This window comes from Patagioenas fasciata, chromosome 4, assembly GCF_037038585.1.
Source record: "Patagioenas fasciata isolate bPatFas1 chromosome 4, bPatFas1.hap1, whole genome shotgun sequence".
Classification (NCBI taxonomy): domain Eukaryota; kingdom Metazoa; phylum Chordata; class Aves; order Columbiformes; family Columbidae; genus Patagioenas; species Patagioenas fasciata.
The window spans coordinates 35,461,174-35,488,406 of record NC_092523.1 but is presented as its reverse complement, the minus strand read 5'-3'; the positions used below and the strand labels follow the sequence as shown (position 1 = coordinate 35,488,406).

At 39.6% G+C, this 27,233-nt stretch overlaps 1 protein-coding gene across 3 annotated transcripts in view; it reads left to right on the top strand.

The window, feature by feature from the left end:
• The window catches only part of WWC2 (WW and C2 domain containing 2), a 100,393-nt gene that overhangs the window by 42,451 nt on the left and 30,709 nt on the right, over positions 1 to 27,233 (top strand). For 2 of the 3 annotated variants that reach the window (XM_071807649.1, XM_071807648.1), the window contains exons 3-11: positions 4,334 to 4,426; positions 5,791 to 5,994; positions 7,052 to 7,128; positions 10,253 to 10,332; positions 15,578 to 15,707; positions 16,296 to 16,442; positions 17,446 to 17,519; positions 20,947 to 21,189; positions 26,057 to 26,146. In XM_071807649.1, the coding sequence (XP_071663750.1) occupies positions 4,334 to 4,426; positions 5,791 to 5,994; positions 7,052 to 7,128; positions 10,253 to 10,332; positions 15,578 to 15,707; positions 16,296 to 16,442; positions 17,446 to 17,519; positions 20,947 to 21,189; positions 26,057 to 26,146 (1,138 nt within the window). The remainder of the gene's footprint in view (positions 1 to 4,333; positions 4,427 to 5,790; positions 5,995 to 7,051; positions 7,129 to 10,252; positions 10,333 to 15,577; positions 15,708 to 16,295; positions 16,443 to 17,445; positions 17,520 to 20,946; positions 21,190 to 26,056; positions 26,147 to 27,233) is intronic. The other variant, XM_065836942.2, reaches the window with a different exon arrangement.

Here is a 27,233-nt window from a genome sequence, read left to right as displayed (position 1 = left end):
CCGGAGACGTCAGGTGTAATGGAATTATCTTTTCATCACTTACTATTTCAGGCAGAGATATTGCCACCCTGACACAGAGTGCCTGGCTGAGCTGTGACATGGTGCACCCCAGAGCACAGCCAGCTGTGTGGCCACAGACTTCTGTGGTGGTCAGAACCTCTTTTCAGGGCTCAGCCACTGCAGTTTTGCCACCTCTTGTCTTGTAGCCCTGGTTTCCAGGTCTGGAAACTTTCCTGTAAGTTGTATATGAGGGAGAAGGTGCATGGTATTGATGGGTAGATCCATATTTAAGATTCTAGTGGATGAGCAGATCTGTAAGTGGGCTTGCTGCTGCCAGAAAAAAAGGATGTCTAGTTCCTTCCCCAGCTGGATTCTTCTTCCTTTATGCTGGCTTGTTGGATCTTTGGTGACATGGCACAACTCACCTAACCTGCCAGAATGTGATGTATCATCTTTTCATGTTACCTTTTGGAACCAGTGAGTGTTTGGGTCGGTTTTGTGCTTTGTGCTGGGTTGGGCGAGCACCAGAGACTCTGTGAAACAGAACATGGGAATGTGTAACGTTGGGCAGTGTGGATTGAGGTGACATGGTGGAAACCATCCCTGCCAAAAAGGAGGGCTGTTACAGCAGCTCCAGCTGTGGCACACAATGTCCTGTTGCTTTCATCCTTACAGATCTTAGGTCTCTGGTCCTTGTTTCTAACCAGGTCAACCACTTTCCCTTGGAATAGTTGCTCTTCTGAGACAGTGATTCTGCTACATTTACAAACTGAAAAAATACAGTCATGTGTTTAAAAAGATGGAACTCCTCTCTTCAGGGTGAAAAGTATAATGTCACAATTTTGTCTCCTCTTGCTAGGTATGTATTCTTAAGTAGCAATCTAACATCTCCAGCATTTTTTTTAGTGGGAGCCCTTGAGAGTATTCGTGCTCTGTGTTGCCTAAATGCAACAAGTCTGACTGAACACAGTTTACATGTGGGTCGTTCTAGGGCCAATCAATGCTATTGTTTTCTTTGGCAAGGGGAGATGTTGGAAAACTATTGCTTCCACATATTGTTAATCCTGTAGTAAAATGTCCAATTCTCTCTTGTCGAGCAGTAGGGCGTCAGGGAGCCATTCCCTTCCCTGTGGGATTTTAATTTCGTGTACTTTAGGGAAATACTGCTGATAAGGTAATAGTTTCCTTCTGTTCAAGTAGACTGTAAAGCATTGGCAGAGCTTCGTGATAGCAGACAGGAACATAACATATGAAAATATCACATTTAAAAAAAATGGCATGCCTGACTATTGTCTGTATCCTATGTATAATATATATCTTATGTATAATTACACAGAGCATGCATAATGTTGATGCCCTTGAAGCAAACTCTAGCCAAAGGAATAAATGAAACTCTCAAGGCGTAAAGTCAGTCCTGGCGTTTTGGCTTTGAATTATTGTTTAGGCCAAATTCTTTGCCGAATTTAAGTGCATCAAACCTGGCTGGCAGGGAGCCAGGAAGGGTGCATTTCACAGGGGCAGCGTGATTAAAACCAGCACAGCTCGCTCTTCTGCGCTGCGGTCGTCTCGGTGCACAGGAACGTCCTTGGGTGGAGCTTGTACGGTCCTGCTGGGCGAGACCTCAAGTGTTTTCCATCTCACAGAATTTCCCCCCAGCATGGGTAGTCACTCAGATCTTTAAAAATAGGAAGAAATAAACTGCTTGCTTATATTTTTTTTAATGAATCTATTAACTATGCACTTGCAGTAATTTGTTTAAAGTTAAGTCAACTGGTTTTAAATCAAGATCTCTTAATAGAATTGGGTAATTTTGATCTGCAAGTGGCTTTGCCAAATGACGCTAAAACAAGTTAAATTAGGAGTGTGTAACCAGAATATTAGATGCACCACCATCCCCTCATCCTGTTAATATGGATCATTGTGATTGGATAGAAAATGTTGATATGTAATTTTTTTTTTTTTTTTTAATCTAAGCAGTGCTTTTGATAGAGCCTGATGTACAACTGCAAGCTGTTTAATGATCCACTTTAAGGGGATTCCTTTAGTTCATATGTAAGTTCATGCCACAGAAAACCATAGCCAGTATATAATTTTCATTTTCTGTACAAGAAACAACTGCATTCTTGAATTTAACTATCTAGTGATGCAGAAAGTGTTGGAGAGGTCATGCTCGGTGATTTGTTTGCTCTCCACTGCTGATGATTGAAGTCCAGTTAGCAATTTCTAGAACAGATACAACCCATAGCTCTGCCTGGTGTTCACAACCAGCACTTACTCCTTACCTGACCAGCAGAAACAACATCATCTCACCTGTCTGGCAAGCAATCTGTTTGTTACATGATTAGTACCTGCTGCAGACAAGGTTATAAGGCATCCTGTTGCAATCATGAGTGGAAACATTTATGTACCCTGAAAAAGGAACGACATCTCCAAAGTTTGTTTTACATCAGCTGTTGAATAATAAGGGTAGGAAACTGTCTGGATGTTCTTTGTGGTTTAAATCACATTCTTTGGTTTAAGTGTGAAGGGCTTCACATCTCATTTTGAAATGTTCAGCAAGCTGTTCCCTCAATGATATGCATGTAACTATCCCAATAATATTCTTGTGTATGCAAGTTTGACCTTAGCAGCAGGTGCTTAAAACATTCTTGTCCAAGGAAAAAAATCCTTACTTTTGTGAGGTTTTATTCTGAGAAGTATAAATATTTGGTTTTGGAAAAAACTCTGCTTTTAAAAAATTTTTATTGGCTCTTGGAAAATGGGTGTCCTCAAATGAACATACTTTTCAAAATGCAGCACTACAGTACCAGAAATATTATCCATAGTTGTCTTTTTTTTTTTTTTTCCCCTTTAAATCTGTGGGGTAAACCTACTCATTAAAATTGACACAACTGAAAATTAGGGATGAACAAGCAGATGGTGCTGCTACACAGGCATGTGTTTATAGATATACATATATCTGAACAACTTGGCAAACAAATCATATGCTTTTTTGAGTTTTCCAGTTCATAATATTTAAGAAAAATACTCCAGAGCCTTCTCTGCTTGGTAAAAGTTGAGTAACAATACTGCGATAGTCATTCCAGTACTGCTTTGCTTTTTCCAGAATTATGTATTTTCCCAGCTGAATGTTCCTTCCAAAATGAAATACATGCAGATAGAATAGCTGAGAATAATTTGACCAGTCAATGCACCTACATGGGCAAATACCCAAACCTCAGTACACTGCAGTTAACAGTGTGCAATTTTTAAAAAGCAGGGTCACCTTTAACTCACCTATGACTCTCAGTATAAAAGAGTTCAGCTCATGTAATCATAGTATTGTTCTGCACATGCAGCCTGGGGAAGCAAAAAGAAAATGTATGATTGTATTTGTCAGCAGTATGAAATGATCTGCTGTTGATCAGCTTTGTCCTTCTCTTGCAGTCACAAGGACAGGGCATCTGTAGGCCACATTTTAGGACTCTGCAGGCTGCATTTGGTCTTCAGGCTGCATGTTGAGCAATCCTCCCTTAAAACCTACAAGGCAATTACCTGCAACATGCTTGAAGATGAGACCTTCCAATCTTGTAAGATTATTTGGTGGCTGCTGGTTGCACTCGTAAAACGCAATCACATCATTACATTCTTGTAAAAAACAGCATAACTGCTTTTATCCTATTTGATCATTGACCCATGAGAATCCTGCTTCATGTTCTTCATCCTGCTTCAGAGAAAAGGACACCTCTGGATACCAGCACTTCTTATCTTATGTAAATAACTGTGAATGTGGAGGTATGTTAAAGTACAGCAGCAATAAGTGGCCACAGATGGGGACATGCGTTGACCATTTAGGAGACAAAAGGGACCAGTTTGCTTCTTTGTGTACCCAATATCTTTGCGGGAAAGAGCAGGTGGCTATGAACTTGGATATATATGTGTGTGTGTAACTGTAGTTAGTTTTTTGGGAGAGAGTGTTCCTGTTGGGATTATTGGAAAACCAACTGTGTATAAAGCTTCTCTGCTTTAATCTTTTATGCACTGCACTTGGTGTTACATGATTTATGCTCTCTATGTATCTATTTTGTACATCTGAGAAATACCTTTCCCAAGTATAACAGAAATGCAAAGGCTTGTCATGTTTCTAAATGGGGGAGTGGGGTGGGTATGTATATTTATTTGTTTTTAGAAGCATCAGTACTTCCACAGGCATTGTCAGTTCAGGATTCTGCAGGATTAGTTTTATGTGATGCTCCTTTTTATTTGCTTGTCTTTTGTTTTATGTGATATTAACATCAAAAAAGGCTTTTGAGAAACTGGTAGTCAGTCAGTATGGGAAATTGTTATTAACCAGAGCCTGTCCTGATGAGCTTTGCTGTTGCAAGATCTTTTCTCATCTATGGAGCTGAAAGAGTGCCTTCGCCCCAGGAGTGCACTTCAGCTGCAGGTGAGAGCAATCAGGTTGGTTGTGCTGCATTTCTTTTTCCCCCCATGCCTTCAGCCACATGTTCCGTTTCCACACACCCCCCAGCATTGGTTCTCACTGTAAAGCAATTTAAAGAACTACAGTGGCAGAAATCTGACCCAGAGAATAAACTTAACACCTCCTTTTTTCGCAGAAAAATTCTGAAGTAAATACTCTGCAATTAAATACTTTGGTACTGAATGTCACTTTTAATCTCTGATCTATGTAGGTTTACAGTATGTAATTTACAAAGAAAATGCAGCATGGTGCATGTTTGCATTTAGATTTCCAACTTTTCATGGCTATGTCTTATGAGAATGTATTTGTAGCTTTAAAGGAAGAATATTCATTGTACAGCTTCAAAAACTGCTCAACTAAGTCAGGAAATATTAATGATAAGATTGAACTTTCAACATTAGATCTTCCTCTTTGGATGTTTACATTAAAAAAACACATAAATTCTTAAAACCTATAATTAGATCGATCTTATCACATACTTTCTTAATATATATCACTACATTATGTCTAATCCTTTCGTCTACACCTTCTATGTAATTCTGTCTCCTGTGTGGCCATGGTTGCTGGAGTTAAAATGGTTGACCTGAAGCCCTTTGAGAATTAAGGGCCCATTCCAGCTCACTCATTTATGTTACCTGGGTAGTCAGTGGGAAGCTGCAGACACCTCAAAAAGGCAGTTTGGTCCTGTGTATCTTGGCACCTGTCTTTGGTGGAGCCAAGTGCCCTCTGAGCGTGGCCCTCGCTGTCTGTTGACCACAAAAAGTTTTGTCTTAGCTCAGATACTTAACTGTGGTCAAGGTAAAGTGAGGTGAGATGATCTGGAGAGTTAATACTCTGGTAGGTCAGTTACAGGGAAAGTTCAGAGAAGAAAGGAGAGAGATAACTGCTATAAAACATGAATAACGTATGGCTGTAAAAATTAATGAAGTGGGGAGGAGGGGGGTTGAAAAAATACAATAGCCGGGATTACTTTTCATTTTTGTTCAGAAATGTGTTCAGGATGTTGTTGAAAGACTTTATTGATTCCATTATTTCTGAGTACTGTGGTGCAATTTTTTTTTTCTTGAGTTTTAGGATGTTATTAATTCAAGGTTGACGATGTAGGAGTGATCTACATAAGCATTTACCTATTGTACCCTAATTCATAGTTTTGCAATTGATCCCTTGAATACTTTTCTCACACATGCTATTGTGGCAAAGAAAAACTTAAATAAAATTGAGTATCTGCTTACCAAAGACAAGCTATGATTTATAGGCAAAGAAACAATTCAGTTGTCAATGGATTTCAGCAGAGGTCTCTTTAAATCCTTTCTTTTTCTCCTATAAAGAAACAACACAAATAGAAGATCCCAGGAAACAATGGAGGCAAGAACAAGAGAGAATGTTAAAAGATTATCTTATGGTAGCCCAGGATGCTCTGAGTACTCAGAAAGAGCTGTACCAGGTGAAGGAGCAGAGGCTGGCACTTGCACTGGATGAGTACGTACGGTTGAATGATGCCTACAAAGAAAAATCAAGCTCTCGTACAAGCTGTAAGTACAGTAGAGAATACAATGTAACTTCATTGATCCGCACCTTGCAGGGGGTCTTGTTTCTCTTTAGGATGAGTTTTCAAGGTTTGCTATGAACACCTTGTACTCTGGCTTTTTTAGAGATATCATCCCTACTTCCTTCTTTTTTTTTTTTTTTCCTTTTTCTTTTTTAAAATACTATATTAAGATATTCTGCTGGAGAGAGCCCTCTTCGCTCTGTTACAATTGAACTCCTTTGAACCCTGGTTTGGAACAGTTGGCTCTGAAGACTGTTTTTCATGCAGTTTGTCAGAACAAACTTCTGCCAAATCTAGGTTCGAATAGGATCTCTTGCACCTCATGATGCATACTGCAATGACCCAACTGTGTTGACAGGTATCTGCAACAGACCAAGGAGGGAATTTGTTGCTGCTTTATGAGGAAAGCATACAATGATTTTATAGCCTATGTGCAGTGATCAGGGGTGAAGTAGAGATACACGTAGAGGTGCATACTAGAATGTTGGGCAAGAAACTGGCATGCAGTAAAGTGCTGTCAGAGGTTTGTTGGCCAAACATCTCTCTCAGAAGCAGATGGTGTGATAAAAGTAACATGTACAGCTGTGGAGGAACTGAGTGGCAGACCTCTGAGGCTTCTGAATAAATCTGCTGCTTCTCAGATATCCCTTTAGAAGGTTGCAGCTTCCAGAAGAGGTGATCATGAGATGGCTGAGCTAGAAGAGTGGGAACAGAAAGCAAGGGAAAGAAGGCCAGGGAGAATGAGGTGGTACTTTAGGAGCCTGGGACAGGCAAAGGAGGAGAGATACCGAATAATAGTAAGGGAATAAAGGGGGAAATTTTGACTATTCATTAATTATATCCATCCTGCAATGCTGGCTACTCTATAACAGGCTATATATATATATTAAAAGTATTATATGTGTTTCTACACTCTGTAGTTTTAGATCAATGTGGATTTATTGAGGAAGGGACTAATTAATGATTTAAAAGTACTTAAATATTTGTCTTTTTCTTTTTTTCATGTGTGGTTTTTTTTGTTTTTTTGTTTTTTTTTTTAGTATTCTCAGGCTCCTCATCAAGCACAAAGTATGACCCTGACATTCTGAAGGCTGAAATCTCCACTACAAGATTAAGGGTAAGAGTGATTAACTCATTTCTTTCTTTACTGTGTGCAAAGTTTATGACTATGGAATGCAAAGCCTAATCTAGCCAGAGGCGTCCTGTACCCTGACACTGAAACCTCCTAATATTCTCATTACATACCACTCAGAGGTTTTTAATGAATTTTTGAAGCTCTCTGTTACTTTCAGGTAATCCATTTTGGAGTAATTTTGACAGATATTCTAGTTAGATCTGGTTTAATGCTGATAACTATTTTCACTTGTATGCTTTTGTTTTTAAAAAGAAGAATAGAAAACCTGAGGTGAAAATAGAAAAGTAGTAGGCCAAGGTGAGCTGCAGTTAGATGACTGTTTTTATGCAGTTTGTCTTCCGTGAGAAATGCACCATTAACTATGTGAACTGCCTCACAAACTTATGTTAGTTTAAAAAGCGCTTTTCAATAATGGTGTGAAACTTCACTCCGTTTTGTCAAAATGGAAGAGTTCAGATCAAGAATGAGTTTGTGTTCATATTTTGAAATGGCTGCCAAACAGAAATCAATTATTTGGTTAACTCTGTCTAGTATGGTCACTAACAGACTCCATGTAAAGAATTTTCATTCACAGGTTAGTGTCTACTGAATTAATCGTGAATAAGGAGGCCATGGTGTGGAAGGCATTTAAAATCTTTATAGGGAGTGCATTTATTTAAGCTGTGGCATATAATGCTCTATGGATAGCCTGAGTTTTTGGTAGTTTGTAATGAAAAAAATTAGATCAAACCACTGAGGTTAAAAAGGCAGCACCTCAGAGCATGGTCTTTCGATGAGGGCTGGAACACAGACACTGCAATACAGACACTGTGGGAGCAGGAGCAGTGCAAAGCAACAGCAGTTTCTCAGCTCTTCCATTGCCCCCTCCTGGTTTCCTCACAGACCAGCACTCGTAGAAGCTTCCCAGAGTAACGTCCTTCCTCCTTCACCGGGAGTAAGAGTTATGATGGAGTCTTAAATAATTAATGTTTAAAAGGAACTGTGGAATAGCTCATTCAAATTTTAAAACCTAGTATAAATCAGGAAGGATGGAATAGACCATAAAACTGGTGTCTGGATGTTGCCCTCCTGACTGCTTTGTACACCTGTTCATCCCTACCCATCTCAGTTTGTAGTCCCTTGTCCTTTAAGGAGAAGGGAAGGTGGTTAGTGAGAAAAATTATTTCAACACTGGAGGAGGTGGGAAGAAAATTTTTGAAGTTTAATAGGGAGAATCAACAGCAGAAAAGACCCTGTCAGGAGCAAGAATGAAAAGACAAGGCGAGAGCGTCTTTCTAAAACGAGTGGAGCAGTAACAGATGTTCCCTTTGGCAAGGGGATCACTAGTATATTTGGGAAATTAACAGTGTTCTTGAAGAACAAAACACAGGATCGAATTTAAATACAGTCACAAGTCAAAGAGGGGAAAACTCAGACGTGGTCCTGTGCTCAGTTTTTCCTGTGGCTTAGATCTGATCACCTCCCAGCTCAAGATGAAGGAACACTGGATCGCCTCTTGGCTGCAAATTTACAAATTTGTCTGTTGGCTGAGAAGAGCAGGTGTGTTAATCACAGTAATTCATTTTCTGGAGGTGCTTTCCTCTCTTCATTGTTCCTTGGAGTCAAGGAACCCAATATCCTGCTGGTTCCAAACACCTGATTTATTGGCATTGCAAAGTCCAAGTTGCATTATGTGCCTAAAATAGGTGACCTGAATCTTGTCTGCAGAGTTTAGAGGGGTGCAGTCCAAGAATATCTGTGTCAGCATAAAGTGTGTTGTCATCCAAAGCCACTGGATATGAAAATCATTGAGGTAAGAAAAAGGGGAGCCCTGTGATTCTAGGACTGGAAAGTGGTTTTCATGGAAGATGGCAAGAGAAGTATGACTATTATCATAGTTTACCCTTATTGGAATGTTTGAGGATGCTTGCTACTGTGCCACCTTTTGGCATTTTACACTATATGCATGCATGGACTTAATGGGAAACAAAGTTAGTCATTAGGAAGCTGCTAGCTAGCTATTTAGAATTTGCACATTGTTTAGTGAACTATTAGGTCAGAGGTACTAAACCTGTTTCTCACACTGGCCAAGGCTTTACTGGTATCATCAGGTTAATGGTGGCTGAAGGGGGGAAACTCGGCATTTGAGGAAGTTCTGAATGGGCCTTTGGCCTTTTCCTTGTTAGCTGTGCTTAATATATGCATGTGGAGCCTTTTGGATAAATGAATTGCCTGTTGTGCAATAGGTTGTGGAGAAAATATGACAGAAATCAGACAGCCGTTAAATGAAATAAGCAGAAGAAAGACCTTTCTCGTTAGATCAGAATTGAAGGATCTGATCCTGCAGTGGACTTTGGGGCTTTAATTAGTAATCAAATAATTCAAACAACATATGTCATCACAGTATGTTTATGCATATGCAGTGTGTAGGGGATGCACCTTTATAAAATAACAAGGGGGGGCTGTTGCTGTTGTTCGCTTAGTACTTGAGCACTGAGAACAGCAGAGGTTTAGCGCAGGAGCCGGCTTAAAGGTGCGATTAGGAGGAGGAAGCGAGAGGCCTGTCAGGTGGCTGAAGATGATGTGCAGAAGCAGTAGGAAGGGGTTGAAGGATAAAACAAGTGAAGAGTTGTGAAAAAGTGGGAATTATATGAAAGTTTTGAAGGAGAAGACAAGGAGCACGAGAATAGCTTAATGTAAGTATGATGCAGTAAACAGAGTTTGTATTATGATGTAGGTCACGTCCTTCTAGGATAATGTGCCTAATTCACATTTCTTTATAATGAAATGATGATGAATTATGGCAGAGGACACTCAGAAGATGATCTTGAGGAAAAACATAAGGGTTTCTGAGAGATCCAATCCTCTAAGTTGAAATCAAGTGTGCCTTCTGCTATTGCTAATAATTCTCATTTCTGATTTAAGTGTCCCTTTAATACTAAAGCATGTTGCCCATAGACATCAGGAAGAGAACAGATCCTTTTGTTTTCAATATGTGTCAGCAGAGCAATCTACTCTCTTTTTTTTGTCTCATCTGATGTAGAGAATACATTAATTGTTCAAAGCCATGTGTTATGCTGTTTAACAAGAGGAATTTTCTAACTCTTGCTTTGATTTAACACACAAGGTTAAGAAGCTGAAGAGGGAACTCTCTCAGATGAAGCAAGAGCTGCTGTACAAGGAACAGGGCTTTGAAACACTGCAACAGTGAGTAAAAGAAAATAGTTAAAACTGACCTAATTAAGTCACCTGATTTTTTTTTCATGGAATTGAATCCATCTTATGTGAGAGAATTACTGGAGGAGAAAACGAGAATCTAATAGCTCTTTTTGTTGTAGTTAGGAAGCAGGAAAGCTGTAGAAATGGCAAACCTATTGTGTAAGTGTTAACATGAGAAATCTGTTCCCCTCCTATTTTTTTCCATGAGGTAGATTGTGTTGCAAAAAACGTAGAAAGAATGACAGTGGTTAAAGGTTCTGAGGAAGAATTTAGCTGCTTTCTGTGTCCCGTTTAAAAATTTTTTTTCAAAGGTAATTAGGTCTTTCCTCCTTCCCACCTCTGAGCTCAAAAGAGAGACAGGAGGGTGTTGTTCTTGGAGGTGTAAATGGTGCACCGCTGTGTAGGGTTTGAATGAGTCACAATTTCACAATTTGAGGATTAGAGACCTGGCTTTCTTTGTTCCAGTTGCTGGGATGCCTCGTGTCCAAAGGGCTGATGCTGAACTGGGTGAGCATTCTGGGTATTTAATCAGTTGGATTATTAGGGAATGAATTTTTTTCAGTCTGAGCATTCCCTGCTGCTCCTGACTTACAAAGTTGGGCCCTAAAATATTAGACATAGCTGGAACAGTCACCACAGAGAACTTGCTGCAGAGGAAGCCTTGCTAACAAACATGTTTTCTTAACTAATGTGAACAAAAAGTTTATTAATGCTAGTTGTTTTCCATATTGTGGCATGTACCCATACCTTAAGGATACATGGGCAAGACTGCTTGAAGGAAAAGGGGCCCAAGAGAGCTGGATTGCATTCAGAGATTGCTTCTTCCATGCTCAGGATCAGAACATCCCCACACGTCAGAAGTCAAGGAAGGGAGACAGGAGGCCTGTGTGGTTGAACAGGGATCTGTGGGGTATGCTCAAGCAGAAGAGGAGAGTTTACAGGTCATGGAAGCAGGGGCTGGCCACTTGGGAGGAATATAAGGCTGCTGTTAGAGGATGCAGGAAGGCAGCTAGGGTAGCCAAGGCCTCCTTAGAATTAAAGCTGACGAGAGAGGTCAAGGACAGCAAAAAGAACTTTTTCAAATACATAGCAGATGAAACTAATACCAGGGGCAGTGTAGGCCCACTGATGAATGAGGTGGGTGCCCTGGTGGCAGAAGATACAGAGAAGGCAGAATTACTGAATGCCTTCTTTGTCTACTCTGCTGGAGGCTGTCCTGGGGAGCCCTGTACCCCTGAGACCCCGGATGAAGCCAGGTCAATGGAGGAGTTTGCTTTAGTCGATGAGGACTGGGTTAGGGAACAATTAAGTAGTCTGGACATCCATAAATCCATGGGTCCAGATGAGATGCATCCGCGGGTGCTGAGGGAGCTGGCTGAAGTCATTGCTGGACCGCTATCCATCATTTTTGCCAAGTCTTGGGAAACAGGAGAGGTGCTCGAGGACTGGAGGAAAGCAAATGTCACTCCAGTCTTCAAAAAGGGCAAGGAGGAGGACCCGGGTAATTATAGACCGGTCAGCCTCACCTCTGTCCCTGGGAAAGTAATGGAATGGCTTGTCCTTGGTGCCATCTTAAGACATATCGAGGATAAGAGGGTTATTAGGGGCAGTTAGCATGGCTTTACCAAGGGGAAGTCAAGCTTGACCAACGTCATAGCCTTTTATGAGAATGTAACAAGGTGGATGGATGATGGCAGGGCGGTGGATGTGGTCTACCTTGACTTCAGTAAAGCCTTTGACACAGTCTCCCACAGCATCCTCACAGCTAAGTTGAGGAGGTGTGGTCTAGACAATAGAGTAGTGAGGTGGGTTGCAAACTGGCTTAAGGAGAGAAGCCAGAGAGTGGCAGTCAATGGTGCGGAGTCCAGTTGGAGGCCTGTGTCTAGTGGAGTGCCACAGGGGTCAGTACTGGGGCTAATATTATTCAATATATTCATTAACGATTTGGACGAGGGAATTGAGTGTACTATCAGCAAGTTTGCTGATGACACCAAGCTGGGAGGAGTGACTGACATGCCAGAAGGCTGTGCTGCCATCCAGCGGGACCTGGACAGGCTGGAGAGTTGGGTAGGGAATAACCAGATGAAATTTAACAAGGGAAAATGTAGAGCCCTGCATCTGGGCAGGAACGACCCCAGCTTCCAGTATAGGTTGGGAAATTACATATTAGAGAGCAGTGTAGGGAAAAGGGACCTGTGGGTCCTGGTGGACAACAGTATGACCATGAGCTGGCACTGTGCCCTTGTGGCCAGGAAGGCCCAGGGCATCCTGGGGTGTATTACAAGGGGGGTGGTCAGTAGATCAAGAGAGGTCCTCCTTCCCCTCTACTCTGCACTGGTGAGACTCACCTGGAATATTGTGTCCAGTTCTGGGCCCCTCAGTTCAAGAAGGACAGGGAACTGCTGGAGAGGGTCCAGCGTAGGGCAACAAAGATGATGAAGGGAGTGGAGCACCTCCCTTATGAAGAAAGGCTGAGGGAGCTGGGGCTCTTTAGTTTGGAGGAGACTGAGGGGTGACCTTATTAATGTTTATAAATATATAAAGGGTGAGTGCTACCAGGATGGAGCCAGGCTCTTCTCAGTGGCAAACAGTGATAGGACAAGGGGTAATGGGATCAAGCTGGAACACAAGAGGTTCCACTTAAGTTTGAGAAAAAAACTTCTTCTCAGTGAGGGTGACAGAGCACTGGAACAGGCTGCCCAGGGGGCTTGTGGAGTCTCCTACTCTGGAGACATTCAAAACCCGCCTGGACATGTTCCTGTGCGACCTCACCTGGGCATTCCTGCTCCAGCAGGGAGATTGGACTAGATGATCTTTTGAGGTCCCTTCCAATCCCAAACATACTCAGTAAAATGCTGAGTTGTGTACTCTTAGTACACTGATTCTAGTAGCAGAAGCAATGTTGCAGCATTAATGTAGTATTGTCTGGATTCATTTACCCTGTTTCTCAGGACTTCCTGTCTATGGCAGCGTTCTGTCAGATAAGTAACAATTTTTATCCTGGAGAGCTTGCAGAATATATAGGAAGATTGTATTTTAGCACCTGGAAGACAGAAATGCACTTTTCCCATCTTTTGTCAAAGGGATTTGCAAAGGATGACAGAGCATCTGTCTTTGAAGCTGAGAGATTTGGGTTCGGTTCCCAGTCCTAACCAAAATATCTTGTAGGCTGTTGCCTGTGTATTTTAAGAGATCAGTTCTGTACAGTAGGATTTTTTTTAATTGGGAGAAAAACATTTCTGGTCCAGGAAATGGCCACTTATAACTAGATATGTGAAAATAGACAACAAATATTTTTCTGCTATGAAGAGTTTGAAGACAATTGGGAACTGAAAACCCTCAGCATCTTAGGAGGATGCCAGTCAAGTCTCTACCCTCCTTCATTTTGACTAAAACAGAAATGTAATATTTGTCATTTAAATATATAAAGGCTAGCAAGGAGTGAAGGGAGAAAAGGATCGTTGATTGAATTTATTTATTCATAAATCAGATTCATTTGAAGCAAAATTTAGAAGAAGATATATTGATTCCAAAGCTTAAGGTAATAAAAACTCAGGCTGCTGTCCCAGGATTAAAGGTTAGCCAATCATGCTGGTTTTATTATATTAATTCAACAGTGAAGTATTGTTTCAGAGCAGCTTGCTCACAAGCCATTTTGATAGGAATCCAAAGCATGTTTCAGAAACTGTCAACAGCATTCCACAGAAACACACTGGACATTTGTTGTTAAAATTCAGTCAGCCACTTTCCAACAGTACTAATCCCATTAATTTAAAACAGGAAGATGAAATATCTTACATGTTAGAGATCTGTTTTGTCCATCTTAATTATATACAGAGTCAAGCAGTTGTGATTTGAATGTGGCACATCATATTACTTGGCAGCACGTGGTGTGTTACCCAGTTGGTCTTTCATGATCCCAATTGCTGGCATATTCTGTATATATTTGACCTTAGCAACCTGATCAGTTACCAAAAATTGAGTGCTGTCAGACATTGAGTGCGTGCCTACCTAGGAAAGGGTTTGAGGAACTTTCAAGCTGAAACAAATATATCCTTGAATAGAAATTCGAGTGCTGAGTCACATATGTAATTTTGTTACAAAAATGCAGTTCTAGTTGTCACAAAACCAGATATGTGGAGAAGGGAAAACAGACGTGCTCACAGCTTAAAATGCTGCTTTAGAACCTTGATATCTTTGTGCACAAACTGGAAGTAAAATAGAATACTGTTACAGGTGTTTTGTGTGAGCTTCTGTTCTTGCAGGGATTGCTCAAGATAACTTCTGATCATTAACATGTTTTTTCATTCCTGACTCACAAGGTTAGTGTCTTCTAGCTAAGATGATGGATGATGATAAAAACAGAAAACCAACTGCATTATAAAAGAATTTATCCTCTACTTGATGCTTGACTTTTGTGAAGATGGCTGTTGTTTTTAATTTTGTGAAGCACAGCTGCAGTCATTTCTATATGCTATGAAATATTCAGTTAAACCAGAGGTTGGAGAAATGTGTTTACAAACCGTACTTCTTGACGTAAATAAGGAAATACTAATCTTTTTATCTCTAAGTTTGGGGGCTTTTTTGTTTTGTTTACAAGTTACAGTTTTTAAAATCATTGATAGTCCAGGAATTTAATAATAAATTGTCCAATGAAAGACAGATGGTATTAATTATCCAGAGATTTTGTGAGTAAAGAGAGTCTGGTGACTGACTGAGCAGGGCAGCTGTTCTAGACTGTGTAGTGCCTGAGATTACGGTGAACGAGAGGGAAGCTGTGACAAGAGTGGAGCTGGTTACACTGCATCTCTGCGAGGCTGATGAGCACCAAGAAACCTGCCTGTGTGCCCACATCGGGATGTGGGTCTGGGTAGAGGAATGCCACTGCTTTCTGTGAGGGTCACGAACAGTTAGTGGTATGCAAGGTGTACCCAAAAGCTGCTGCTCTGCTGCAGAGAGCTATGGTGGGGATGGGAACTTTCATAGTCGTGTCAGCAGTGCTGCTGTACTCATGAGCACTGTGTGTGAGCTTGACATTTTTCCCAAGGATTAAATAGTAAGTATTTTAATGGTGATTTCAATGTCCTTTTTCCTTTTTGCATGTCTGTTACGGGAAATGCTATCTCTTATCTTCTTCCCTTCTGTTTCCTAATTATGCTTCTGCCTGAAGCTGAACAGCAGAGATGTTACTATTATTTTCTGTATCCAGTTTTAATAATCTGTCTTCCCACAGAATTGACCAAAAAATGTCTGGAGGTCAGAGCGGGTATGAACTATGTGAGGCCAAAGCCATCTTGAGTGAACTGAAGTCCATCAGAAAGGCAATAAGTTCAGGGGAGAGAGAAAAACAAGATTTAATGAAGGTACTTTTAATGGTTGACATAAATATTTTTGTGGATTTGTTTTAACGTGAATAACTTTCCTGATACTAGATACTTAGCGTTTTTTACTTTTTAAGCAATTCTCAAAACTGTTTGAGTCAAACTAGTATTAAAATCAGTTTTCAGATGCGGCAACTGAAGCCTGTGACTTTCCTAATTCAAAAAGCCACTATATGTCAGTCAAATAATACAAGTTTCCAAACTTCTATGTAAGGTACAATGCAGATGTTACCTCCAAACCACAACTGAAAATATTAAGTGGACAAAATTGAGGTGTGTTTCTGTGATACATGGGCATTTTCTAGCTCAATTAGAGTTTTCCAAATGGAAATTGCCCTATTTCCTTTCCTGAAAGCAGATTTTTTTTTTTTTAATCAGCTAAGTATTTAATTGTTTGACAAGCTTAAAAAGAAAAAGACACAAAACCATATGAGTAGCTTAATATGAAGTAAACCCAGAATTTTTATATTCGAGTCTTCTATGTAAACATCTTTTGGAGATACACTGGTACTTTACACAGTGAAGTACAAAGGAACTTTAACACCACTGTCTTCTCTGTTTCCTGGACAGAGTCTTGCAAAGCTAAGAGAGAAATTCCATCTTGACCAGACCATTGGAACATCTCAACCAGACTTGAGTTCCAGCTCTGTAAACTCCCAACTGTGTTTTTCTAGGCAAACTCTGGATACAGGGTCTCAGACTGACATTTCTGGTGAGGTGAGCTTTCTTCCAGTTTGACAAATGTAAAGAGAAATTGAATCAGAATGTTGCAGTTAATGGAACTGGAATCAAATGGTTTACCGTTGCTGATAGGTGTGTATATGTGTGTGTGTGTATGTGTATATATATATACATACACACACACATACATGTTTAAGAGAGAGTTACTTAGAATTTTTCTCCTTAAATTTTAAATCAAGATTCAGATCAACTTTCTATGTTTGGCATGAAGCATTTATGACAATTTTATTTAATGAAATAGTTCCAGTACAGCGAAGATCAGCATAAGTAGATATTATTCTTCTAATCTATCTGTAGGTTATGTTTCACCTTGCAGACTTAATTCGGGATGAAGATGTTTTTAATTTTCAGAAACAAGATCTCACAATTTAAATGCGCAATTTCATTTCACAGAGCTGAAAAACTGTTAGTGGAACTACTTGTTCAATGATTCATTAAAGCCTCTTCTGTTTCGCTGACAGTATATTTACATACACAGAAAGCTGTGCTTAGTTTGTGTACCTTCTTTGAAGTTCTGTGAACTAAGTTTATAAGGAAGAGGCTGTGCGAAGTTTTCCAAGCAAAGAGCTAAGCTTGTCTGGGTTTTGTAGCAAATTTATTGAAGTCTTACTTTGAAATGCACTGACTTAGTTCTAAATTCTGAGTTCAGTGGAGTTCAAAGTAGGAGATGAAAATTTTGGGTGTGATCACTGCAAGACTGCTTTGAAAATGCTCTTGCTTTACTCTGGTGGGATATGGACAATTGGTAGTAGAGTAGTTAATAAGAGATGAACTGGATCAGAAGAAAACAGCACTGCTTTGTACATCTCAGTAGATTCCTAACTAAGCATTTAACAGCAAGTGCGTGGCTGCAGGTGACTGTGGTTTTAGTTTAAGTCATGATTGTTCTAGCCTGTGCATAGGCTTTGTTGATTAATTTAGCAGCTTTACACAGCAATAAGGGGATTTTTTTTTTAATTATTATTTTTTTTCTCAACAGGTTGGAACAAGAAATAGATCAAATTTAGCAGAGAAGGTCAGATTAAGTCTTCAATATGAAGAAGCAAAGAGAAGGTAATAGGGTTAGAGGCTTTAAGTTACAGGCTTGTGTTGAAAACGCGATGTGTCCCCCAGCACGAACGCTGCGCTTGCACTGACATCTAGTGGACTTCTCTCCCGAGGCACCGTGGGCTTCACGGCAAAGTGTGTGTATTTCTTCAGAGGGCAAGCGGCTTTCAGGAGCAGTTGGTGCTTTTGAGCAGTAGGTTTTACATTCAATGCTAAGTTGAATGTGTTTAAAAAAAAAAAAAAAAAGCAGATGGTGACAAATTAATGGCCATTTCCTCTTGTCCTGTTGGTTGTTACCTGGGAAAAGAGACTGACACCCGCCTCACTACAGCCTCCTTTCAGGTAGCTGTAGAAAGCGATAAGGTCTGCCCTCAGCCTCCTTTTCTCCAGGCTGAACAGCCCCAGTTCCCTCAGCTGCTCCGCGTCAGACTTGTGCTCCAGCTTCATTGCTGGGGTCAGCTGGCTTCCCACTGAAGGAGTCACCAGGTTATTTGTGTCCATTATATCCTTCTTTAAGATCATCACTTTGGTTTACTATGCAATGAAGGCTCTTCAGCTCTAGAGTTGCTCCAGACTTCCAGTGCAGATTTAGTAGGCTTATTTTTTTTTTTCTTTTTTCCCCAGGGACTTTGGATAATTTAAATATTTATTATCACTATAGAGTTGGGTATTTTTAATGAATTTAACCTAAGGAGAAAAGAAATCAGGAACTGCTCCATCGATGAATGTGGAATGGCTTTCAAATAAAGTTCTGTAGCGGTTGCTCATGAAAGCAGTGCCACTTTGATGAGTTGCCACAGCACTGAAGAATGGCCATCAGAAAGCAGAACATTCAGGGTTACAATGATGTGTTTTCTGGCACACCAGAAGTGTGACACAATACCAGGGAAGATTTTACCATTAAAAAAAAGTGTGTGGGATATCTCTCTATTAATAATTTATTAAGTGTGTTGTATTATATTCTAATACTTTTCACAAAATTAGGTGTCAGCTATACAGAAACCTTTTAGTTTTTGTTATGGAGGTGCTTTGTAATTTAAGGGGAATAGAAATCTAAAAAGTTATCCCACACTCAAAATTCCTTTTTTACTATAAAGAACTAAACAAGGCAATAAAATAAAAATAACACTCTTCCCCAGATGAAAACTGTGGCTAAAATGCCATTTAATCTGAGATTTAAGTATTATTTCAGTTGGAATACTGTGGCATAGTCAATTACAAAACTAGGAAAAGAAATTTGCAGCTTGTAAGTACACAGTAAAGGCATAGTTAATTCTTATGTTTTGAAGGCAGGAGGCTGCACAACCAAAGTTTTTTTCTTTGCTTAATTTCAAATATATACCCTCCCCATACAGAGTAGTAGCTACCATCCTTGCCAGTAACAGCAGTAATCCTTTATATCCTCATTACGGATCATAAAATTTTATTATATATTCAATGCATTCAGCAAAGAATGCTAAGACTGTTGTGTTTGTTCAGTATTGAACATGTATGATTTTGGCTCAGAATCATCATGTACACAATGTTAATTGTCAGATGGTGTTTTAGATGCCGATAGATGGAATTTTTTTCCTCAGGTGTAACTGATGCAAAACCAGATCATCCTCTCTTTTGACTAGGTCTTAAAACTAAACAATCCCATCATTGTGTTTTATCTTTCATCTCTATCATCCAACAGCTGTCAGTAGCAGGTCCTTTCAGAACAAGGTTAGGGGGAACCAGTGACCCGGAGATGAAAATCTTAACAAATGTCTGAAATCTGAAATTATTCAGTTGTTTTCCCTCCGAGTACTGCTCCTCTAAAGGACTGTTGAATATAAATAATACATGTAACAGCTGCAAAGTATGTTGAAATGCTTCATTTCATCCCACCATTTGGTTATGGTAGTACTGCTGATAGCATTTCTGTTTATTTTACATTGTTTTTCTGTGAAAATACCTTGAGTCACACTTGTTCGTGCAGGGCTTTGGTGGGAGTGTGGGTTGTTTTCATTTTTGAAGCTGTTTTTTTTTCGTTGAGGTGCAGATGAGAAGGAAATATTACCTATGGAAAGAAAAAGAGGAGTGGTTCCCTTTAAGCTTCTAGTATAAGCAATGAAGTAGTTAGATTCAACATTAACTATTCTTAGCTTTGACCATAAATAAATGCCTCAATGTGCTGTAAAATTAATACTGGAGATGCAAAATAAGCATGATATTATTAGTTTTGTTAATCACAGTAAACAAACTGGAAATAAGAAAAATATGTTCCCCGAAATCTGTCAGAACTGCAGAAGGATTATACACACCAAATTATTTGTGTGTATTTATGAAATATGGCATGGGTCATTACCTTAGGTAGTGCCTGGTAACATTCAAGTTGCACAGACTTTCAGCATTTGTTGAGATGGCTGAGGTGTATTTATCTATGGCAGTTACAAATAAATTAAAGAAACAGATCGGTTCCTCTTGCCTGAGATTGTATGGAAACTTCTTCCTATTTTGATTTCTCCCTTGGCCTTTTTCCCAGCCTGCAACAGGCTAGGAGCTGTTACAGAGCTCAGGGCTTCCATATCTTCAGCTATGCAGCTGCCTCAAGTATGGCTAAGGCTGGAAGTAACTGAAAGGTATCATCCTGTTAGATATGTGGCACTTCTAACAGGAATTTTTAGGCTTTCCCAGTGGACAATGAGTTTTTATTGCAAGACCTGCGCTTTTTAAGCTACACTGCTGAGCCCACGGACAGCATGATTATGGAGACTGAACACTGGAAATAACCTGCCCTGATCAGGACTGAGCTATAGTACAATAACAACGTAGGGAAGTTTCTGCTTCCATTATATGCGTGTATCTGTGCAATATGTGTGGATAATAAAGCCCTGGGTGTCTTAACTCTGTGGTTCGACATCTGCAATGGGAACAGCAGTTGCGCAAACTCACACTTTTCGAGTTAATGATCTCCTTTCTCTTTAAGTGGCCGCTATCCTATTACCTTTATTATAATCCCATAGAAGAACAATGCTTTTGCCTTTTAAGATTTGCATACGTGCATGCTGTTGAGCATCTTGCTATGGTGTGTGTTCTTTCTCCATTGTCATTGCTGTTTCTGAGGAGCAGTCAGCCTCCAACAGCTTAGGAAAAATCCATGGTACTCCTAGGTTTGCCACTACTACATTACCAGACATTTATTAATGTTGTGATTTTTACTTCGACTAGGCATTTGAACAGGAGCAAATAATTTTTAATGAATATGCATGTTGCTTTTGGCCTGGATAGATGTCCTGCTTTTCTAGCATAGTCTGTGTCCTTGTGAAGCAAAACTAATTAAAAGCATGACTTTGAGTAGAAAATGTTGTGATATCCTGATACATTTCATAATATTGTATCACTTCTCTCTTTGCTGGGATTTGTGTGCTGTGCTGGGCTCAGACAGATCTGCTGTGTTTTATTTTAGCATGGCTAACTTGAAGATTGAACTCTCTAAGCTAGATAGTGAAGCCTGGCCTGGGGCATTGGATGTGGAAAAGGAAAAACTGATGTTAATCAATGAAAAAGAAGAGCTTTTAAAGGAACTCCAGTTTATTACACCATGCAAACGTACTCAAGATGAGCTAGAGCAGCTAGAAGCGGAAAGGAAGAGGCTTGAAGAAGAGCTGCTCTCTGTAAAAAGCACACCCAGTCAAGCACTTGCTGAAAGGTAAGGGGTTGTCTTTTGCTAATATTACATGCTGCTTTCTGCAGTCTAACCTTTGTACTCATTACAGACCCTGAACTGTGCCTTGATGGGCAATTTTCCTTCAGTAACTGTTCCATGTAGATCTTAATTAAATTTGTTATTAGCCCACTGGGCAGAAACACAAAGAACTCTTCTGTACTGTGAGAGAATGTGAGCACCCTGTATGTGCTCTGCAATATCAGTTGCTCTGCCTTTGTTACCAGCATGAAAATGCCTGTGACAGATGTTAAATAACTGAAGAATGTCAACATACCAGCAGGAGGGCAATACATCATTCACTCGTTTCTGATAATAGCTGTAAACTATTTGAACTCAGGTTACAAAGATTATCTTGATTGTTGCAACATCTGAAGCCTTTGATTGTGAGTTTTATTACATACAAAAATGCAACCAAAAAGGGGGGCAAAAAAAAAAGTTCAGAGGAGGCACATAACTGCTGCAAAACTTTTCTAACTTGCTGCTACCTAACTGGTAACTGAAGCAACTCCCACAATAAATTGTTTTAGTCAGATTCAGAGTTCGAGAACATCAAAGGTGACTGCCACAAATGGACTTTTCATCAACTGTAAGTGGAAATAAATTTATGGGCACCTCTAGCACACATAAAATGCAATAAACGTGAAATGTCATTGCGTGTATCGGTGTAGAAGTAATACAATCAGCACTGTAACCCTTTCCTATTTCCCCTGGCTAGGAAACACCTGCTCTTACTCCAGTTTTACTGAATTGTGAAATTCCTCTTAGTGGCACTAGAACTTGGGTCTTAAACTGTAGCCGAGCAGTGAGGCTTTTTGTTTGTTTACAAAGTACATATGTGTGTATTAGGCGTGATTTTTAAACGTATTTGAACACTTCATGGTCATTTAAATTGCATTATTGATAACCCTTCTTCTGAAACATGTTTGGATTATGTCCTACTGGAACTATATTTTTGTAGGAGAAATTACCTGTCTGTAGTAATAGTGGTATATAAATTGCCATGGATCCTTTGCTTTCTGACTTCCATTTATAAATGGAGACAAAGGGATCAATAATAAAATCACACTCACAAATAAACAATTTGAATCTAAGGTTCTAATAATATGCTGTTGTTAGTAACAGCTAAACCTTGGCTCATGCTGTAAATAGGTAGGTGGTTTCTTAGTCTTGTGTTTTACATGTGCCAGCTCAGTGCCAAAGAAAGTTCCGCACCTGACCATTTACATGTATGTTTCAGATGCCAAACTTTACGTACCAAGGGAAGTAAAATTGTCTTCCACTGTCAAAAAGAAACAAAACGGCATATTTTTTCCATGTATGTGTGACACAACTAGTTGTTACAGCTTGAATTTTTTCCCTCTGTTTTCTTAAATTTTTTCTCTTTTGATTTTTCACTCCTGAAAATGTGGAATCTTTTCCTGAGGTTACTGTAAGATTTCATGTCATACACTACTGGTTGAGGTAGTATTTATGGTGGCTTCTGGTTTGCTTTTTTTGACAGGCCAGTGAATTCCTACCTGCAACTCTTTATGATATTAAAACTGTCTCTCTTGATGACTTCTTTCACATTAAGCTATTTTGAGGTTTATTTCTGGTATATCTGCTATAAAGAAAATTTTCATTTTGTAGAAGGATTCAGATGGTGAAACTTTTCCTGAAATATTAATTTGAGAAAAGAACACAGTTAATTTTATCTCATCAACCATCAGCATTTTAATTTTTGGAGATGAGGAAGATTCTCCTCTCCATTATGAGTGGAGGAGACACACCATCTCCAAAGCACTGCCCTGTTGTTGCATTACTATTTTCTTTCATAAAGTTTCATGAATGCCTGAAGTTTCCAGTGTTTGTGCAGGTACCGATACTGAAGCAACAGTGTAAGAAGCTATGGATTGTGTCAGAGTTTGATGTGATGAGGATTTTTTGGTGTGGATATTTTTTTTGTTGTTGTTGTTTTTTTCTAGAGGGGGAATAAACAGAAGACTTGCTCTGACTTAAAAACTTTATAGCATAGCCTGGGGTTATTTTGGAGTAGGATGCTGAAATTACCACTAGTAGATGTGCTCTGAATCAATTTACAGAAGGAGGGTATAAATCATAACATATCAGCTTCAAAAATGCAGAGACAGGGCATACTCTGACTGCTTTAAGAAGCCCCACAGCAACTATATAGCAATATCTGGAATGCGGAACTGTTGAGAGCTATTTGCTATTATACTTTCTTGCTTCTGTGTTCATGCCGGGGAGATTCCATCACTCCTTTAGTCCTTGGCAAAGTCGTCTAAGTAATCACAGACAATTAAACAGTTGCATGATTTAACTACTTGATTGTGCCGTTGCCTGTAAAACTGGCCTCTGCTCTTGTGCCTGTCATAAACGAGTCCATGTAAGTTTGCACTTTAAGTTTGTAATGTTTTTTAAGATTCTATGCCCCTCTCAGCAATGTTACAATTTAAGATCAAAACTGGAGATAGATGTCTCACTGACACTCAAGTCCCTCCTGCAACAAGTAATAGGTTAATTTAGATAGGAGGGGTGCAAACAGGCTAGAGGGAGATCCGTGTTAGAACAGGTAACAGGATGTTTAGGTGTTTACATGGGCTTTGTAATATTAAAGTTCCTGCTGAAGCTATAAAGAGGGAAGGTTCATTGTTGGAAAGTCTGGGGGGTTGTTTGTTTACCTTTAGTTTGGCCTGATGCAGAATGAAAAAAAATTCCTTGAATGACAATTTGTTGTGAGATAGTAAAAATATTTCCTGTGTGTCTTGGAACTTCCAGGAGCGATTTTATCATCTGGCTTGTGTTTGTGGCTTGTGACTAACATCTTTCTGAAATTTACTTACAGGTATTGATACTAGTTCTTTAATTACTAGTAGCTCAAATTATACCCAGGAAAGATTTTTTTTTTTTCCAGGAGCTAAATTATATGGGATAAGTTACATTTTATCAACTTCATTAAGATAATACAGGAAAACAAACTTTCACTTATGCTTTGGAGAAAAACAAACAAACAAAATCAAAACCGGAAACTAAACCAAAACCACCTTTTAGTTTAACAGTACATATTCAGTGGAACAACGCTAGCTGTCTGTTTTGAGTACTCCAGTCAGGGAAGTTCCGAAGCTTTTAATTTTCCTTCTTGCCTTTTGCCATTGGTAGTTGAAAACATACAGCCATTTTTGTGCGCTTCCTTGAAGACAAAATGATAGTTTAGTATTGAAAAGCCAGAAAAGAGTGAAGAGCACTCTTGGCTGGGAAAAGCAGGCTAGATTAGGCTTTAAAAGAAGGCAGAAGGCGATGATAAATAGTAAAACGGTAGGAAAGAGTGTCTGATGCCATAGATGAGCATAATTCTTGGTTTGGAAACCTGTGTGCATGTCTTCCTGAGCAAAGAATGAAGCACTGTGATGCTTTTAACAGTCCTAGCAGGTTTGGGCAGATGAACACATTAGTGCCGTGTAAGAGCACAGGCAGTGGAGTGGAAGTTCACACCCTGGCTGACCTCGGGGTAACTTATTCACCTTTGCATAACCCAGATTTGCTCGCTGAATAAGCATGGGTGTAAGCAAGTGCTTTTCATGCTTTGCTGAATTGAGGACTTAATGTTTTTTTACTGGTATCTGACACGCAAAGAGTGTGAATTCTGGGAACTCTTGAGTATTTCATTCAGTTTGCATTAGAAAGCAATGGTTGGTTTTGAGGGCTTGTTCTTTGAAGTGTTCTCTGCATCTGAATTTTAATTTGTATACCCTTGAGATGCCAGAAAGGTCAAAGGAAAGATTTCTGAGAATAAACAACAAACCTTTTTTTCTCTCTCTTTTTTTTTTTTTTTTTTTTAATGGAGGTAGGTAATTTGTCCCTCAGATTTGTTGCTTGAGAACTTCTGACATGTGTCAGTTGACGGAGCAAGGGCTAGAGGACAATATACTAATCCACAATTACAGGAGGGTTTAGCTGAATCCCCTGAGGGAACACAATTTATTTGGTGTTGTAAATGGAGTGATAAAAGGGAATTATAAAAGGAAGGATCACTGTAAACGTTAGTGAATCCTTTCTGCTTGCAGCCAGCCAAAAAGAATGGGAGAGTTCTACCATTTGTGGTTTTCGAGTTAGGTTGGATAACAATGCAGGAAGCAATAAATCTTGCTTTTTCATAAAGGTGAACCTTGATAATGAGCATTACAATGCTCTGTGGCTCTGAGGTGATGACAAAGCTGTTGGGGATGTAGAAATCTTTACCAAGGACTCCTAAATACGGTCCATCATCTCAGAACCTTGTGCTTGAATGCTGCTTTGATTTACTGTGCTTTGTCTCTATGTGAAGACTCTGAAATCAAAGGGAGTGCTTTAATTTTAAACTTCCTGCAGTGCTACCCCAATTTCTTGTGTTCTCAGAACTAATGCTGCTATCTGTGTTCCTTTTTCTTTTATCTTTTTTTTCCCTGAAACTATATGAAGTGAGGAGCTAGTCTACAGCATGGCATTAAAAAACTGTATTAGTGCAGATCTTGTTCTCCTGAAGTTGTAGCTATTTTCCCAGAGCTTACCTGTGACTCTTTTATTGAGTGTGTGTTCCCCTTGGTTCAGTGTGAGTCCACCAATGCTCTGCTCGCTTATACGCTCAGCAGGTCTGTTACAGTACTTAGTATTCTGCAGGTAGAGTCACTCTACTGGTGTGGTTTGGCTTTTACAATACGACTGAGAGCTAACACAGTCTCCTCGATTTTAGTAGTTGGCAACCAGATGAAAATATGAGGGATCTTCACTTTGTTTCTGTCTTATCTAGAAAGTATTTTAGTCTCTGGGTTTTGTAATGCTTTCCTATATTTATATATACATCTCTTTCCAGGTTGAAATTGGAGGAGAGAAGAAAAGAGTTGGTACAGAAACTTGAAGAAACTACGAAGTTAACTACATATTTGCATTCACAGCTTAGGAGGTGAGGTTGTACTGCATATTGTAAAGCCTGTTTTCAGCAACAGCCTAGTGGAGCTGGATGTCTGAACTTCATTCTTAGGTTGTTCCCTGAGCTGGAAGCTGAACAAAATTTGTTTAATATTTACATAAGACAAAAAAGTCTAATAGCTTCAAGCATTTTGCCACCATACAAACCTGATGTACCTTTGTAATTCCAGTAAGCACTCGGGACTGGATTGAATGGATTTTTTGTGCGGCTTCTATAATTAAGCAGGGAGACATTATTTTGCTTCTGTGTAAATAAATAAATCAGGAATTCTCTAATTGGTCATATCTCCCAAAATGCTGTCATCAAGGAGACCAAATGGCTTCTCAGATTTCTTTCTAAAATAAGTTATTAGAACTGTAGCCTTTATTCTGTGTAATAACAGGAGAGGCTCAATAAGTACATGTATGCACATAAACACGTAGGTGAATAGTTGATTCTGGTTTCAGTCTTCAACACTGACTTATGTTTTCTATAGACAGAGAAGTAGCCTCAGCAGGATATTTTTTGTCCTGGCAGTCATTGATTCAAAATTTGACTCTTGGTTTATGAAATTCAAAGTGATAACAAAAAAGCAATCAGGTACAGCGACTGTGAACTCAAACTCATTGCTCTGATAGGAATTCTGATATTTAATGTACATGTAATTGGTCCTAAGGAAGGGTTTCTCTCACTTCTGGACTTGTACCCTGGGCCACCAAACCGTATGTCCATTATATTTATTTAGAAAATCCTCAATTTGGTCAAACTGCTTGCATACCACAGTGGGACACACCAATCAGACGCTGCATTGATGTTTACCAATTCTCTTAGAAATCAGAAAGGGGCTTTAAGAAGGAAAATGTTTTTAGGTATTCTATAAAGGTCCTCTCAAAATAAGCCATGCCATCCCACTCCTGGGATCTAGGCTGGCTTAGCCATTTCAAACATAGGGGAAGAGTCTTTAAATTCTTTGAAGTGTGTAGAAAGGACTGCCTTGAATTACTTTTCCTGACGTTTTTTCCCAGCAGAGTCCTCCTGAGCCAAGGCAGTGACACTCAGTTCCTCTGGCCTGGCAGGGCTC